Below are 17721 nucleotides of genomic sequence, written 5' to 3' on the forward strand. Positions count from 1 at the left end.
AACAGGGCACACGACGAAAGTCCAGAATCCAAAAACCAGGAAGAAACACACAGAGAACACGACACCGGGAACAGCCTGCAACGAACTGACAAAGACACATAAAGACAAGCACAATATATAACAACCACTAACAAGACACGGCTGGCAACAGATCGCAATCAGACCATAATGGGTGACGCCCACACAATCATTCACTCACACCCAACACACACACACACACACACACACACACACACACACACACACAACAACACACGAGGGTGAGTAAGTGAATCCATGAACCGTGACAGTACCCCCTCTCCTATGAGCGCCTCCTGGCGCTCCCAGGAGAGCCTACCTGTTGATAGTAATCATCAATAAGAGAGTGATCCAGGATGTCCCTGGCAGGAACCCAACTCCTCTCCTCCGGACCGTAACCCTCCCAGTCCACCAAGTACTGGAATCCGCGTCCCCTTCGCCTAGCGTCCAAAATACGACGAACCGAATAAACGGGTTCCCCATCTACGAGACGCGGCGGGGGGGGAACCGGAACCGGCGGATTAATGTTAGCATGAAAAACAGGTTTGATTTTAGATACGTGGAATACGGGGTGAATTCTACGGTACGCTGGGGGGAATTTGAGGCGGACTGTCACCGGACTAAGAATCTTGGTGACAGTAAACGGGCCAATGAATTTAGGTGCCAACTTATTACATACGGAGCGGAGCGGAATGTTCCTGGAAGAAAGCCACACTTTTTGTCCGACGACGTATACGGGAGGCTTCAGCCGGTGGCGATCGGCCTGGGCCTTGGTGCGCGCTCCCACCTGAATAAGAGTCTCTCGGGCTCTTCTCCACGTGTGACGACACCTCTGGACGAAGGCGTGAGCGGAGGGGACCGCGACTTCGGATTCCAGACTAGGAAAGATAGGTGGCTGGTAACCTAGACTACACTGGAAAGGCGACAGGCCCGTAGCCGACACTGGTAACGAGTTGTGCGCGTACTCCACCCAAGGAAGCTGCTGACTCCAGGATGAAGGATTCTGAGCTACCCGACATCGCAACGTTCTCCCCAAATCCTGGTTGGCTCTCTCAGCTTGCCCGTTACTCTGGGGATGGAACCCAGATGACAAACTAACAGTCGCTCCCAGTAATCTGCAAAACTCCTTCCAGAATCTGGAGGTAAACTGGGATCCCCTGTCAGAAACCACGTCTACCGGGAGGCCATGAATACGAAAGACGTGATTAATGACAGTAACCGCTGTCTCCTTGGCAGAGGGTAATTTGGGCAAGGGGATGAAATGTGCCGCCTTCGAGAACCGGTCCACTACGGTCAAAATCACCGTATTGCCCTGTGAAGGAGGGAGGCCTGTTACGAAATCTAGCGCTATGTGGGACCAGGGTCTTGAAGGGACAGACAGCGGTTGAAGAAGCCCATCTGGGGAACGATTAGAAATCTTACCACGAGCGCAGACAGAGCAAGCCAAAACAAAATTGCGAACATCGCGAGCCATGCAGGGCCACCAGAATCGTTGCTTAACCAAAAACATGGTACGACTAACCCCTGGATGACAAGCCAGATTGGAATCATGGCCCCATCGGATAACGTCTGGACGTAACCTCTCTGGTACAAATAATCGACTCGGTGGGCACCCGGGCGGAGGCGTTACCCCTTCTAAGGCCGTGTGGACCTTCGACTCGACCTCCCATGTGAGTGAAGAGACAATGAGTCTCTCAGGTAAAATACACTCGGGAGTGGACGGGCGCTCGGAACGATCAAAAATACGAGATAAAGCATCGGGCTTGATGTTCTTAGACCCGGGACGATATGATAGAGAAAAATCGAAACGACCGAAAAACAGAGCCCACCGAGCCTGCCTAGAGTTTAGTCTTTTAGCGGATCTGATGTATTCTAAATTCTTATGATCGGTCCAGACGATGAAAGGTACCCCCGACCCCTCCAACCAGTGACGCCATTCTTCCAAAGCTAATTTGACCGCCAGCAGCTCCCTGTTACCAATGTCGTAATTCCGTTCGGCGGCGGATAAGCGATGAGAAAAAAACGCGCAAGGATGCATCTTATCGTCCGTGGCGGCGCGCTGGGAAAGAACTGCCCCTACCCCCACCTCTGAAGCATCAACCTCCACCACAAACTGACGTGAAGGATCAGGGGCGACAAGAATGGGAGCCGAAACAAAGCGGCTCTTCAGATTGGAAAATGCAGCCTCAGCTGTATTAGACCACCTGAACGCCGTTGCGGTGGAGGTTAAGGCGGTCAGAGGAGCGGCTAGTTGGCTGAAGTTGCGAATAAAACGCCGGTAAAAATTGGCGAATCCCAAAAACCTCTGCAGGGCCTTACGGGAATCTGGGATTGGCCAATCCACCACAGCCTTAACCTTGTCAGGATCCATGCGCACCCCCTCAGACGACACGATATACCCTAAAAATGGAACTGACTGTGCATGAAAAACGCACTTCTCCGCCTTGACAAAAAGCCCATTCTCTAGCAGCCTCTGGAGCACTCGTCTGACGTGTTGCACATGTTCCTGGAGAGAAGAAGAAAATATCAATATGTCGTCCAGGTAGACATAAATGAACTGATCGATCATGTCTCTCAACACGTCATTAACGAGTGCTTGAAACACGGCGGGCGAGTTGGAAAGGCCGAAAGGCATAACCAAGTATTCAAAGTGCCCTCTAGGGGTGTTAAATGCCGTCTTCCACTCATCCCCCTCCCTAATGCGAACCAAATGATAAGCGTTGCGCAGGTCCAATTTCGTGAAAAGAGACGCGCCCTGCAGCCGTTCAAAGGCAGAAGACATCAACGGCAAAGGATAAGTATTCTTTACCGTGATGTTGTTCAGTCCTCTGTAATCAATGCACGGCCGCAGCGACCCGTCCTTCTTACCCACGAAAAAAAAACCCGCCCCCGCGGGAGACGAGGAAGGGCGGATGATCCCAGCTGCCAGAGAATCAGAAATGTATTTCTCCATGACCTCCCTTTCCGGATTAGAAAGTGAATATAACTTGCCTTTAGGCGGAGAAGACCCTGGTACTAAGTCTATGGCACAGTCGTAGGGACGATGCGGAGGAAGAGAAGCAGCCCGGGACTTACTGAACACTTCCTTCAGGTCAAGGTACTCCTCTGGCACGTTTGACAGATTCACCGACGACTCCTGTAACACAGAACGAGACACAGAAGAACAGGCAGACAACAAACAAGACGCATGACACTGGTTGCTCCATTCTGCCACGGACCCCTGACCCCACTCGATCCTGGGCTTGTGTTTGAGCAACCACGGATGACCCAAGACGACCGGATGAGTAGTAGATCTAGAAATAAAAAATGGCAACTGTTCAGTGTGGTTACCGGAAGTGATGACGGTTAAGGGCTCCGTGGCGTGTGTGATGGTGGGTAGCTTCTGTCCATTAAGGGCGATGACAGTTATGGCATGTTCCAAAGGGTGAATGGGTATGTGCAAACGCGTGACCAGATCATAGTCCATGATGCTGCCCTCCGCCCCCGAGTCGACCAGAGCCTGGCAGGTGTGATGCCCCGATACCCACTGTAGTCTCACCGGGAGGAGTGTCGCAGATGAGGATTTATCCAAGGAAAGACCACCCGACAATAACCTCGGTACTACTGTCGGGCTCTGCCTTTTACGGGACACTCCCTAAGAAAATGCCCCGCCCCTCCACAGTACAAACACAGTCCCATCTCTCTCCGGTGTAATCTCTCCTCCCGGGAGAGCCGAGCTCTACCCACCTGCATGGGTTCAGGATCGAACGGGGGACCGACCGTGTTAACTCCGCTGGCACCGCTCTCCTCCATTTCCTCGAAGCGCGCTACGGGCCTCTTACGCGCCGCGCGTTCTTGCAAGCGAGCGTCCACCCGCAGCGCGAGCTCAATGAGACCGTCGAGACTGGTGGGTAGATCCAGCTGGTAAATCTCCTGCTGAACACGGTCGGCCAACCCATGCAGGAACATATCCCACTGCGCCTCCTCGTTCCACTTGCATTCCGCTGCCAGGGTGCGGAATTTGATGGCGTAATCAGACACTGGTTGGATTCCCTGCCGCAGATCCGCGAGTTTGCGCGCGGCCTCCCGTCCCGCCACCGAACGGTCGAAGACCCGTCTCATCTCCTGCGACAGGGTGTGGAATGAGGAGCAGCACTGATGTTTGTTCTCCCACACCGCTGTTCCCCACAACGCTGCGCGTCCCGTCAGAAGCGTCATGACCAACGCGACTTTAGATTCCTCAGAAGAAAACGTGTTAGGTTGCAAAGAAAAATAAATAGAGCACTTCGTTAGAAAGGCTCTACAAACATCTGGTTCTCCAGCATACCTCTCTGGTGCAGGAATACGCGGCTCTTGTTGACTGCTGACGTTGGCGGATGGGTGGGGAACAGACGGTGGAGCTGGCGCAGTGGGAGATGAAAGATGTTGAACCTGGGTAGATAACTCAGCCACCTGCGCCACCAACGCCTGAACGGCACGAGCAGTGGCCACCACTTGCTCGTCCTGATGATCCATCCGTTGAGCACTCCTGCTCAAATACTCCTGAAGATCCGACGACCTTGCTGGATCCATAATTGGTCAGTTCGTTCTGTCACGGAATGAACACAGACAGAGGATCCAAGTGCAAGAATAACAATATTTATTGACAGGAAAATGCTGTACAATAACTTCACTCCAAGGGTCAGTCGAGGCAGAGGCTGTGGCGTGCAGAGTGGCGAGGCACTGGGTGGCGCAGGGCTACAGCGGGTATCAGAGAACAAGGATAATCCAACCCAGAAAACAGGGCACACGACGAAAGTCCAGAATCCAAAAACCAGGAAGAAACACACAGAGAACACGACACCGGGAACAGCCTGCAACGAACTGACAAAGACACATAAAGACAAGCACAATATATAACAACCACTAACAAGACACGGCTGGCAACAGATCGCAATCAGACCATAATGGGTGACGCCCACACAATCATTCACTCACACCCAACACACACACACACACACACACACACACACACACACACACAACAACACACGAGGGTGAGTAAGTGAATCCATGAACCGTGACATTTTTAAACAAAATACTTTCAAATGTGGAGTGTCACACAGGGAATTGTGGGAATATCAGTTTACAGTTTTTGACTGTAAATTATACATTGATTTGTTCTTTTTTACTTCTAAAAATTTACAGCATTTTACTGTGAAAATTACATAAAATGTCTGGTAAGAGCTTTTACAGTTTTTCCCTGTATATAGTACGGGAACTTACTGTTAACCTATTTACAATTTTTTTCCGTAGCGTTTTTACAATATTTTACTGTTAAAATCACATTCATTTTTTACAGTGTATAATTTCATATGTTTTATGAGAGCAATATGCTTGTGGCAGTATCTTTTTATTATTACAATGTTTGTGTGTGTTTGAGGGATGAAATAATACTAGTTTCTCCTTCATTGTTCTGCAGGTATGAGAATCCTGGTGACGCTTCTGCTGGATACTCTCCCCATGCTAGGCAATGTGCTGCTGCTTTGCTTCTTTGTTTTCTTCATCTTTGGGATTGTAGGCGTCCAGTTGTGGGCTGGGCTTCTCCGCAACCGCTGCTTCCTCCCTGAAAACTTCTCCCTGTGAGTGTGATGAATTGGACTTTAGTATCAAGGTCACAGTAATAATTTACAAGTGACCTCAGGAGTCTTGAAATGGTGAGGGTTATAATGTGAGACCACATTATTGTAATGATGAAAGGCCAAATGTCAACACCAGATCTATTTAAATTGGATTTTATGGGCCTACAGATTGAAAACAATAAAGAGCAATACATTAATTAACAAAAACAAACCTCCATCCATCCATCCATCCACTTTGAGTATTAGTGCGCTGTCCATTTTATGTTACTGCAACACAACTACTTAGTGTTTTGGGAGCAAATAAAGTTTGAATTTTTTAAAATTTATATTGGAAAATGTGCATGAAATGTCCACAAAGGTGGAAGGGTCACACAGGGAATATTGGAAGTGATTTCCTTCCAGAAATACATAAACATGTAGCAGACACAATCTTATATGTAATGAATCATAAAAAAAAATGAACTGATGAGATCCTAATAGTTCTAATTTTCTTCATTTCAATTAATTTTCAAGCATGAATCAATTCATTTTGTTTACTATCTAGCTCTGTAAACCCCACAGCTATCATTGCGCTGAGAGCATGAATTAGACCCCATGGATTCACGGCCTGGCACAGCGTTTTGAAGGAATCCACTGCCTCACAGAGATTGGCTTGCAGCGGTGATTATGTAACATTAAGACGGTCTTAAACTGTTAAATTGCTCTTAAGAAATAAATATTTCAAGGGGCAGGGTTTCTGTGGAAGGCTAGGATTTGTCCCAATGGGTAATTGAAGGTACTTGTGCAGCTAATTCGCCATGGCACTTTCTCTCTGAGGTGAATTTGTGTTGACAGACGGCCCAATTATCCAGTGTCAGAGCCAAACGCCATTAAAGCTAGGCCTTGCTCAATCGCTTTTCTTCTGGAGATAGTTACCGTTGATCTCGCTGCAGCATGACTGGTTCTTAAATGGGTGTTTTTCCAACCCTAGGAGAAACTGAGGCTAAGCAGAGAGCACTGAGGACTTCATTGGCTTAGTTACTGCTCAATGCACAGTTAATTTGCATTTATTTGCATGAGTTGTCTGAACTGTGTGTCTATGCATTACATACATATTCTTTCTTTCGTGGAAGACAAAAGGTTGATTTTTGAAAAATATCCTGGACATTTGCTGCAGAAAACGAGGACTAGAGCTGTCAAACTGTAAAATTAGAAATAAATAAATAAAAATAATAAAAGAATCATAAAAGTGGTATATATGACTGACACACTACATTCCAAGTCTTCTGAAGCATACATAAGCATTATGTGAGGCACATACCAAAATGTTTTGTTTTTCATGAATGAATCATTCTTCTGACTTGGATATTTTCAATTACCTGGTTGATCCAGTTCACATAACTGGTCTGAGCGATTTATTCGCAATCAATGATCCAGTCTAAAAATTAATCTAATGTAGAACACTTGAAATTTAGCAGAAAAGTGGTACGGACCACCTTTTTGATACATTTGAACTTTTACTGTATTTTCTTTGTGCCATTTTTTTTAAGCTTGAAAGCCTCACTCCCCTTTCATTGCAATTGCATAGAATTTATTTATTATTTTTTTTCAAAATTTCTCATTTGTTTTCTCTAAAATAAAGAAGCTCATACAAGTTTGGAATGTCATGAAAGTGATTACATTTTTTTAGACTGAATCATCACAGTGACATCAAGAAATAATTATAGATTTCTGCTGGTGTAAAAACAAACTCTACTGATAAAACGTGATTCATGTTGTTATCTTTTGTACAGGCCTACCAGTCTAGACTTGCACAAGTACTACCACACAGAAAACGATGATGAAAACCCGTTTATCTGTTCTCAACCTCGGGAGAATGGCATGCGCCTGTGCACCTCTATCCCCACGCTCCATGAGGAGGGCCGACAGTGCCAGCTGGACATGGCAGCTTACAATAGCACAGACAACACCACCTGCGTCAACTGGAACAAGTATTACACCAACTGCTCTGCCGGAGAGGCCAATCCCTTCAAGGGGGCCATAAACTTTGACAACATTGGTTATGCCTGGATTGCCATCTTTCAGGTCTGTTATATATCTTTTTTATTGCTTATGCTGTGAAGACTTATACAAAGGTCTTCAAAAACACTTACAGTACCTTAATATGACAGTTTACTAAGGATGCACAATATATTGTTACCATATCGGTTGTAATCCAGTATTAGAGATTTGATACAATTAATTGTGCATGCTCATTTTTCGTATTTTTCCATTTAGATTACCACTGACATCATCTAATGCTCAAAGTTAGTCTCTAAAAACACACATTAATTTAATAACACTGTTAAAATATAATCTTTAGCAAATTTTGGCACTTTGATCCAACAGTGACATATGTAATTCACTGATTGATCCAAACTGGGACTACATTTACAATCATGAACCCAAATGTGCTTATCTCAGTTTCCTTGACCGGTTAGTGATATTTTAAATGCCTGACACTGTTTGAATATCAAAGCTCATTTGCCCTGGGATTTTGGATTAGCTCTTTTAGAGTCTGGCTTGAAGACAATTGCAGGGATCAGCGGTTTGTATTAAATTTTTTGTTCTTTTATCACAAAAGGTTGATAAGGTTTTAATTCTACATCCGACAGTATGTGCCCACTGATTTTAATCTCAAATTAAATTAAACTTTCACTTCTCATGTTTACAACACACCAACATAGAAATCTATTAAATATTTAGGAGACTGTCGTGTACTGAACTGTGGAATGGCCCGATGACTTAATCTTCCTTTTGCAAGCGGCCAATTCTGTGGTTAGGCGCTTAATTTTTAGTATCTAAAAATGAATTAGCTGCCTGACAGCCCTTCATCTGCTAGCACACCCAATTGCCCTGTAAATAGCAAGCAAAGTGCCTTTCCTTTCCGGTTTTGCCTTACCCTGTTTCTCCCTAATCTGTGACAGATTAATCAAAGGGAATGAAGAGTGCATGCTCGGTAGGGTGTCCCCCCTGAGCATAATATATCTGTACTGTCGACCTAATCATGCATACTTGAGTACAAAACCGAAAACTGATCATGGGAGCATATAATCAGAGATTATATGCTTTTAGTTTCCATGTCGCTGTATTGACATTAGGTGCCTACTAACGTTTTTTTCACACTTGAAGTTGATAATCGGTATCTTATGGAAGCTTGTTTCCGCCACAGAATAAAAATAAATAGATAAAAAAATCTGACTTTTTTTTCTTGCAATTCTAACTTCTTTTTCCTCAGAATTGTGAGAAATAAACTTGCAATTGTGAGGAAAAAAGTCAGAATTGCGAGTTTACACCTTTCTCACAATTGCAAGATATAAACTCGTAATTAACCCTTCGCCAAGAGTTTGATTGACAGGCAACCTAACCAATTATAATGCTGAATCCACCATTTTGTCCGACAAAGCAGTCAGAGGAGTTAGTAGATTAATGCCGGTGGACTTCAACTTGAAAAATGGTGTGTACTGACGTCTTTCCGCGGTTGAAACAACATTCCTTCTGATGTTCATTTATGTTTATTTGATGCTATAAATTAACTAGTAGGAAGAAATGATCGGTTCACGAGCCGCTTGAACTGAGGCGCTGACAGTGATCTGTCACGACACATTAAAGAGCTACAAAACCGTATTTATTGTTTAAATTTCTTCAATTTTGAAATTTGAAATTTTGACTTTGTTTCTTATCAAAAGTAACCTGCTCTGTCTTGTCTGTCGACGCGTTGTCAGTGTCCTCTTTGCTCCCCGATGTATTTTTCACTGCGTGAGAACATATTGTGTGGCGTGAGAGCGGTATGGCTTGTCGGGCATAGCAACAGTAACTAAAGGGGGCGGGTCTTTGCGAACGGTGGAAAAAAAGTCAGAATTGCAAGTTTATTTTTTGCAATTGTGAGAGAGATGTAAACTCGCAATTTTGACTTTGTCTCACAATTGCGGGTTTACATCACAATTCTGAGAAAAAGAAGTCAGAATTGCAAGTTTACATCTCAATTTTCTCACAATTACAGAAATAAACACGCACACTTGCAATTGCGAGTTTATATCTTGCAATTTTGACTTCTTTTCCTCAGAATTTTGAGATATAAACTCTCAATTGTGGGGAAAAAAGTCAGAATTGCGAGTTTACGTCGATTTTCTCACAATTGCGAGGAATAAACATTTTCAATTCTGACTTTGTTACTCGAAATTGTGAGTTTATATCCTGTAATTCTGAGGAAAAAAATCAGAATTGTGAGATATAAACTTGCAATTGTGAGAAAAGTCACAATTATGAGATGAAAAAGCTGCAATTACGTTTATTTATTTATTTTTTCAATTTAGTGGCCGAAGCAAGCAGAGTGGCTACAGTGCAAGAGTGAAAATAGTTTTATATAAAAAGAATGTATTTTATAAGCTGCCTCTGTGTATGTGTATAATCTGCATAAGCTGTACTGAATCAATTTTGTTCTTTCCTGTAGGTTATTACTCTGGAGGGCTGGGTGGACATCATGTACTTTGTTATGGATGCTCACTCCTTCTACAATTTCATCTACTTCATTCTCCTGATAATAGTGAGTGGCTTTGGGCTGAGCTGGGCAGAACAGGACACATTTATAAGAGTGATACCTGACCGGACAGACTACCTACTGTCTCTGATGTAACTGTGCGTCAGAAAAACTTAGACAGCTCACAAGACAAAAAGAAGAGAATAATATTTTAAAGATTTAAAGATTTTGATGATGATATCAGTGACATCATAGTGAATTGGAAATTGAAAAACCAGTAAATTAAAAAAAAGAAGTCACTTCATGACATCAACATCAGTGTAAAAAAAAAAAAAAAAAAATAGTAGTTGCAGTTGTATATGTCTATGGCATGCAATGAATCATGTTTTGTTTAAGCCTAGCAAATGGATTGTTATAATAACATGGACACAAAACTGTTTAAATGTGTCCATGATAGGCATTTAGGGATATTTAAAGGGATAATTCACCTAAAAATGAAAATTCTGTCATCATTTACTCACCCTCATGTCCATTCAAACATGTACGACTTCCTTCTTCAGAACACAAGAGAAAAGATTTTGAAAAAAAAAAAAAAAAAACTTGTCTGACCACCATTGTATGGACAAAAAACTCTGAAACATTTCTCAAAATGTCTTCTTTTGTCTTACACAGAAGTAAGCAAGCATGTGGCATTGTTCTGAACTTCCAATCTGTTAATTTCAAATCCTATTAGTACAGAAAATAACCATCGATTTTATGCTTGCTATTTTTATCATGCCATCTTTTCTTGTTGTTACAGTAACAATGTTGTTAATGAGCAGTGAAGCTCTCTCTGTTCATGGTCTACTCCACTCCCTCCACTATTTTGCAGGTGGGCTCGTTCTTCATGATCAATCTTTGTCTAGTTGTCATAGCGACACAGTTCTCTGAGACCAAGCAACGGGAGAGTCAGCTTATGAAGGAGCAGAGAGTGCGCTTCAGGTCCAATGCCAGCACGCTGAATAGCTTCTCTGAGCCAGGAAGCTGCTATGATGAGCTGCTCAAGTATCTAGTCCACATTATCCGCAAAGGCATCAGGCAAATCGGCCACCTCATCCGGGCCACCGGTCGCCGGGCAGGGCTGCGGATATGTGCTTCTCCACCGCTGGAACCACCGCCTACGAAAAGACGTCGGCAGAAGCAGCGCCAGGGATCCATCCGACCCGTCATGCACCATCATCACCATCACCTCCACCATCACTACCATCTGGGCAATGGAAGTGTCCGAACCGAAGTGGGCAGAGAGGTGGACAACGGTTCCCAGAGTGGCAATGTCAACAACTCTGGGCGTGCTCTCATGCTACCTGTCATTATCCCTCAGCAGGACCCCTTTTGTGGGTCTCTGGGCCCCAGCGGTGCAGAATCTATGCATAGTGTTTATCAGGTTGCGAGCCACCTCGAGCCGCTGCGCTGCGGCCCCTCACCTTCTCCCACGGTGCTCCATGCATATAAGAGGAACTCGGTGCCATTTGCAGCTCCAGTACATAAGAACTACCCCACATTACAGTCATCTCTGGCCTTAGAGCAGCGCAGACAGAGAATCCTGGAGCCAGGAGGAGGCAGTTGTACTGCTGGTGTCCTTACCAACCTAAACATACCCCCAACTTCCATCAACACCTCACAGTGCCTGGTGGAGACACAAGGTCCTCCTGGTAAATGGATTTTAAATGGAGTTACTTGAACTGAATGTGCAACACACATGAGTTTAGAGTAAGCAGTGTGAACAGAATCACTGTATGAGTAATTTTATGTTTTGTTCATATCATTATCATGGTAACACTATATAATATAGTTACATTTGCTGGAAATTCTGGAAATGTTATGTGACTCTTTAAAAAAAATAAATATGTTTTTAAAATATTTTATTTTGCCAGAATTGCTGAAAATCGAAAAACCATAAATCAACCATAAACAAAAATCATTTATTAAAAATAAAATAATAAAAATAATAATAATAAAAAAAATTGCAAGTATGCCCTTATGAACTGCATTGGTACTTGCTATTACAAGTAAAAGTTGTTTTTTTTAAATACGAAAAAAAAAAAATCATAGATATAAAATATAACTTCAAAAGAAATTTTTCTGTGCATATTTTTTTTCTGATGTATTTCTGTTTTATACATTTCAGGCAAGATCATCTGCAAGGATGCCCTCTTGAACAGCAGTGGCACAAACTTAGACACCGCTTTGACCTTTGACCCTGAGACGTGTCCGTATTGTGCCAAATCGATGGGAAATGACTCAGAGGGAATAGATGGGAATGAGACGGCAGACTCTGACAGTGAGGGCGTGTATGAGTTCACACAGGATGCCCATTATCGGGACAGCAGAGATCCCAACAGAAAGAAGAAGTTTGCATTAGGAGCTCGAGCAGCAAAGGTGGTCCGTTTCTGGAGGCTGGTGTGCGACACTTTCCGTAAGATTGTGGACAGCAAGTATTTCGGACGAGGAATAATGATTGCCATTCTCATTAACACACTCAGCATGGGCATTGAGTATCATGAGCAGGTTAGTGCATGTCTCTATGCTGTTCTCACTGATTTGATATCTGGAAACCCTCATTTATAAGATAAAATTATGTTTTTGCATCAGAATAAAAAAACAAAAACAAAACAAAAAACAGAAAAGGTAATTTTTCCTCCTAATTGCCATTTTAACGGCAAGTAATTGCATCTTTATATCTCACACATGGCTTTATACCTCAAAATTATTGCTCACAATTGTCAATATTTCTTGTAACTGTGACTCCATATCTAACAATTGTGTATTTACTTGTAATTGTGCCTTTAATTCTCATAAATCTGACTTTATACACTACTGTTCATAAGTTGAGGTCAGCAAGATATATATATATCTTGAAAAAATGTATCACGGTTTTCTCAAATAAAATTTAGGAGCACAACTGTTTTCAACATTGATGATAATAAGAAATGTTTCTAGACCAGCAAATCAGCATATTTAAATGATTTCTGAAGGATCATGTGACACTGAAGACTGGAGTAATAATGGTAAAAATTGAGCTGTATTTAAATAAAGTACATTTTGTAATAATATTTCACAATATTAATGTTTTTTACTGTATTTTTGATCAAATAAATACAGCCTTGATGAGCATAAGAGACGTCTTTAAAAAAAACACAATCTTACCGAACCCCAACCTTTGAATGTAGTGTATGACATAATTATACACGATTATATTTTTTCAACACATAACGTACCCATCTGCCCCACTACCCTTTTCTGCAGTATCACGGAATGCAAGACTTCCCGTATGCAGCATGTTTTGTTGTTTACCACTGTATGGGTAATTCGCCATACTAGAGAGTTAGCACGAGTCTGAACTGAAGAAAAAGGGCAACTGGCACACATCTGAAATTCATTGCACTGTGTTTACACAGTGTGCTCGCATGCCTCACAGTCTTCCAGATCCTTTGGAGGGCACACACCACAGTTCATGCCCGCCTGCAACGGCCCCCCTTGCTTGTGATTGAAGTCGTAACTCAGGGCTTTGACATGAACAACTAGGAAAATGATCAGTATTTTATGAGCTGCAACTTTGAAGGATGATGAAGTGATGTAGAGTTTTGTATTTTTCACAGAAAATGGTTGATTCTCAGACAAGAAAACAACATTCATCATCACTGACTCTGATTAAAATGATTTATTCTGGTAATTTGAGAGTTATTCAAAAAAGTATGAAATAAATGGGAGCAACTGCTGGTATCCAGGAGTGAATATGCGGGCAATGTAAGAATTTTGGTCCTCTGCCTCGTGAACTCAAGCGACCACCCTGCCAAAAGGGAATGTGTTTTATTAGATTTTAGAGTCGTCGCATGAATTCACTGGGTTCGCGAAGAAATTTTTGTTGGCGGACACCAAACGGGAACAATGTTTATTTGTCCCCCTGACTATGACCCTTTCAAGGAAAGTCTGTTCACTCGGCGGCCATATTTACAACGCCTCCAGGCAGCTATTTCGGGCATTCAAGACCAAGTCCTATTTATTTGAATGGGGAAATCCTGAAATCTCAAAAACTGCTTGCCGAACTCGAAATTAAATAACATATTTCAAATCAGCAACAAAATCTGACATGAACTATCCCATGAATGTTGTTTCTTATGCACAAATAGTGTTGAAAAAGCTTATTTTTCAGGCTAGACCAGCCAATGCACATGTGCATTAGAAGGAGGGACGTATTCCGCCATATTGTGCATTGCAGTTTTTCCCATTCATAACTAATAGGAGTGAACCATCTATCTATATCTATTGTCTTTGCTATGACCCTGGTTGGAGTTAAACTACTATTCAAAAGTTTTGACTCTGTAATTTTTTATGTTTTGAAAGAATGCTCACCAAAAGTGTATTTAGTTTACCACAAATACAGTAAAAACAGTAATATTTCTCCTGTGATGGCAAAGCTGAATTTTCAGCAGCCATTACTCCGGTCTTCAGTGTCACATGATCCTTCAGAAATCATTCTAATATGCTGATTTGCTGCTCAAGAAACATTTCTTATTATTATCAGTTATTAGCTGTGCTGCTTAATATTTTTGTGAAAACAGTGATACATTTTTTTTTCAGGATTCTTAGACGAATGGAAAGTTCAAAAGAACAGTGTCTATTTGAAATGTTTTTACTGACCAGAGTAATGCATCCTTGCTGAACAAAAGTATTCCTTGCTTAATATATATATATATATATGTATTGTACTGACACCAAACTTTTGAATGGTAAAATTAGTAGATTTTGAATTTTAGCGTGTGAGTATGGTAGACCTGTAACAAAAGAAATGTGATCTAGTGTTTTCCATTGTCTATACTTACCGTAGTCTGAAAAAAAAGCTAACGCACACATACACACACAGACACACAAACACACGGATGGCATTCCCCTCCCCCTCAGGACTTCTTCTGCTTCTTTTGTCTCTCCTCTCGTTTTGTTCCCTGTAAACTCCTGGGGAATTCTGGCAGCAAACATCGTCTTTACGGCGCAGTCCATCTGGAGAATTGGAGACTGAGATAGAGCAAGAATTTGGATGCACAAGGTCACTTGGGTTTTTTGATCCCCATAAAACTTCCAATCTGGTTAATTGCATCTGTTCCTGTTTCACATTCCTAAAGCTTCTATTGCCTTTTGTCTTTCATACTTGTCTGAGCTCCTCTCCTCCAATCACTGACATCCTGCATCCCTTTTTAAACCCACTTTGTAATGAAGAAGAATCTCTCGACTGCAACAATTCCAGCTTTGTTTACAGTTCCTGGGCTTGAAATGTTGCAAGTAGGGTTCAAAACATTATTTGATGTTGTGTTGTCCAGTTTTGGTGTTCCATTGTACGGTACAGATAGAAAAATCACAGATTGCTGGATGAAGTTAAGATCAAGTGGAGTTTCACAGAGTGTAGCCAAAGGGGGGAATGTGTGAATGACTGAGAAAAACAGGCAGAAGAGGTTTTGCTACATTGATCTGAGCAGTGTTCTGAGCTGCCTCCTTCCAGACCCCGCTCTGTGTTTCTTGGAGTGGAGACATGTTGATCGCTTGATCTTACGCATGAAAACCACACAAAACTTGACCACATGGCAGCTATTTAGAGCTGAAGTGTATGCTTTTTATTTTAGAGGTTAAAAATAAATCCACAGGCACACCTCCATCTCTCTTTTCCATCAGATTTCACATTCTACCTTTAGCCCAAGTTGTTCAAAAGCTCCTCAGCCCATTCTGTTTCGTTTATTTCTTGGCTTTGCTGCTGTTTCCCTTCCATTTTGGGCTATATATCTGTCAGCTGTTTTAGCCAGAAAGGGATATTTGCCTCTATAGCCACCTTTTAGGATTTTACTCAAAAATATTTCACCCATACAACTAATGATTGTGTACACTACAAGACATAATGTACACTACCATTCAAAAGTTTGGGGTCTGTATTTCAAAAAAAAAAAAAATAAAATATATATATATATATATATATACTTTTGTAAGTTGAAAGCTGCTTAATATTTTTGTGTAAAATGTGATACATTATGTTAGGATTCTTTGATGGATAGAAAAGAGCAGCATTCATGGATAGTTCAAAAGAGCAGCATTCATTCTCAACCCCCCTAAATAGTGTCTTGAATTGACTCTGTTTGGAATATCGACAAATTTCGCTTGAATTTCTAGTAAGTGCTTTCAGTGTTTCAAAATCAAAAACTTCTCAACCCCATGTTGTGGCATAAGAAATGCTATGTGTCATGTAGCATGTTTATCTACACCCTGTTTTCCAGCTCAAGAATCTTGTTGATACATACTTGTAAGTGAACTTTTTAAGCTCTTAATCTTACACTCACTATGAAGCCCTTTAAGCTTCCCATACTTCCCGGTAGACTGGCTGTGCAGGTTGCAGCGGGGTCTGGTTCATGTGCTAGTGTAGAGAGGAGGATGTTGCTGTTCAAATGGACATGTCTTATCCCTCACCCTGTGTTATGCATTACTAAAGGACTTTGCCATCAATCAGGTCCCCGAATATTTAGCATCATAAGAAAATTCCACACAATTCCAAGCCACTCATTAACCCAGTATCCAATCTCAACATGCATCTCTGCTGGGAATCTCTCTCTCTCTATGTGTCTTTCAACCTCTTCTTCCCACGCTGCCCCTTTTCTACTTCCTTTTCCTTCCTAATTTGCTATTGGGGCATAATGGTTATTGTTGCTGTGGCTATAAAAATTAATGAGTACAGAGGGTTGCTTGCTTTGTTTCAGGACTTGCCCTGGGACTTCACACAATCTTTGTAATGACAGTTAGGCCTAGTTATTATTGCAAATACAGCAATGAGATCAATGAAATACAGCAACTCAGATCAGAGCACATGTATTATGTGGGTGTTTAACTGCATGGGTTTACACAAATATGAAAATTATCAATAATTTGTGTGAGGAAAAAACTGAATTATATGAGCCCCAACTTCCTGTTTCAATTGAAAATGTTGTGGGGTCTTTAAAATGTCAGTATTTTGTCCACTGCACATCCGCTTCAAGCATTTATTTACTTATTTATCTTACTAAGTTGTTTTAGGCTATTCAGACCATTATGTGGTGAACATGTGGTGAACTTTTAGCTTGTCTACAAGCCATTTGAACCATAATGAGGTTACATAATGAGAGGAAATGAGACCAGCTAGTTTATGCTTCAATGAAACAATCTCAACTGCTCATCATGGGCTTAAATTATTTCGAACAACTTCTTTTTCACTGGATGTAAAGCATGTACTCGTCATTGTTGGTAATGAGGAAACACATATCTCATACTTGGGAAGTGGCCACCACAGCGGCGTTCTTTGCCAAGGGTAGTTTTTTTCTTTTTCTTTTTTTTTTTTTTTGAGCACTGTAAACCTCAGAAGAAAACAGTCTCTTCAGCTTCCACCAGTGACAACTGAAAACAATGACCCATTGGGGTCTAAAAGGCTGCGTTCATACTGCGAGCATTAAGCTCAATTCTGATTTATTACTCAGATCTGATTTTTTTTTCCAGTGTATGTACTTATATCAAATATTAACATAAACAAACAAATAAATAGGTTTGTATATATACAGA

At 42.0% G+C, this 17721-nt stretch overlaps 1 protein-coding gene across 15 annotated transcripts in view; it reads left to right on the plus strand.

Moving 5' to 3' along the window:
• Window positions 1–17721, plus strand: part of cacna1g (calcium channel, voltage-dependent, T type, alpha 1G subunit) — a 232683-nt gene that overhangs the window by 115651 nt on the left and 99311 nt on the right. For all 15 annotated transcript variants that reach the window (XM_051914048.1, XM_051914050.1, XM_051914047.1 and 12 more), the window contains exons 6-10: window positions 5459–5618; window positions 7391–7682; window positions 10090–10182; window positions 10988–11807; window positions 12284–12663. In XM_051914048.1, coding sequence (XP_051770008.1) covers window positions 5459–5618; window positions 7391–7682; window positions 10090–10182; window positions 10988–11807; window positions 12284–12663 — 1745 coding nt within the window. The remainder of the gene's footprint in view (window positions 1–5458; window positions 5619–7390; window positions 7683–10089; window positions 10183–10987; window positions 11808–12283; window positions 12664–17721) is intronic.

This window comes from Ctenopharyngodon idella, chromosome 12, assembly GCF_019924925.1.
Source record: "Ctenopharyngodon idella isolate HZGC_01 chromosome 12, HZGC01, whole genome shotgun sequence".
NCBI lineage: Eukaryota > Metazoa > Chordata > Actinopteri > Cypriniformes > Xenocyprididae > Ctenopharyngodon > Ctenopharyngodon idella.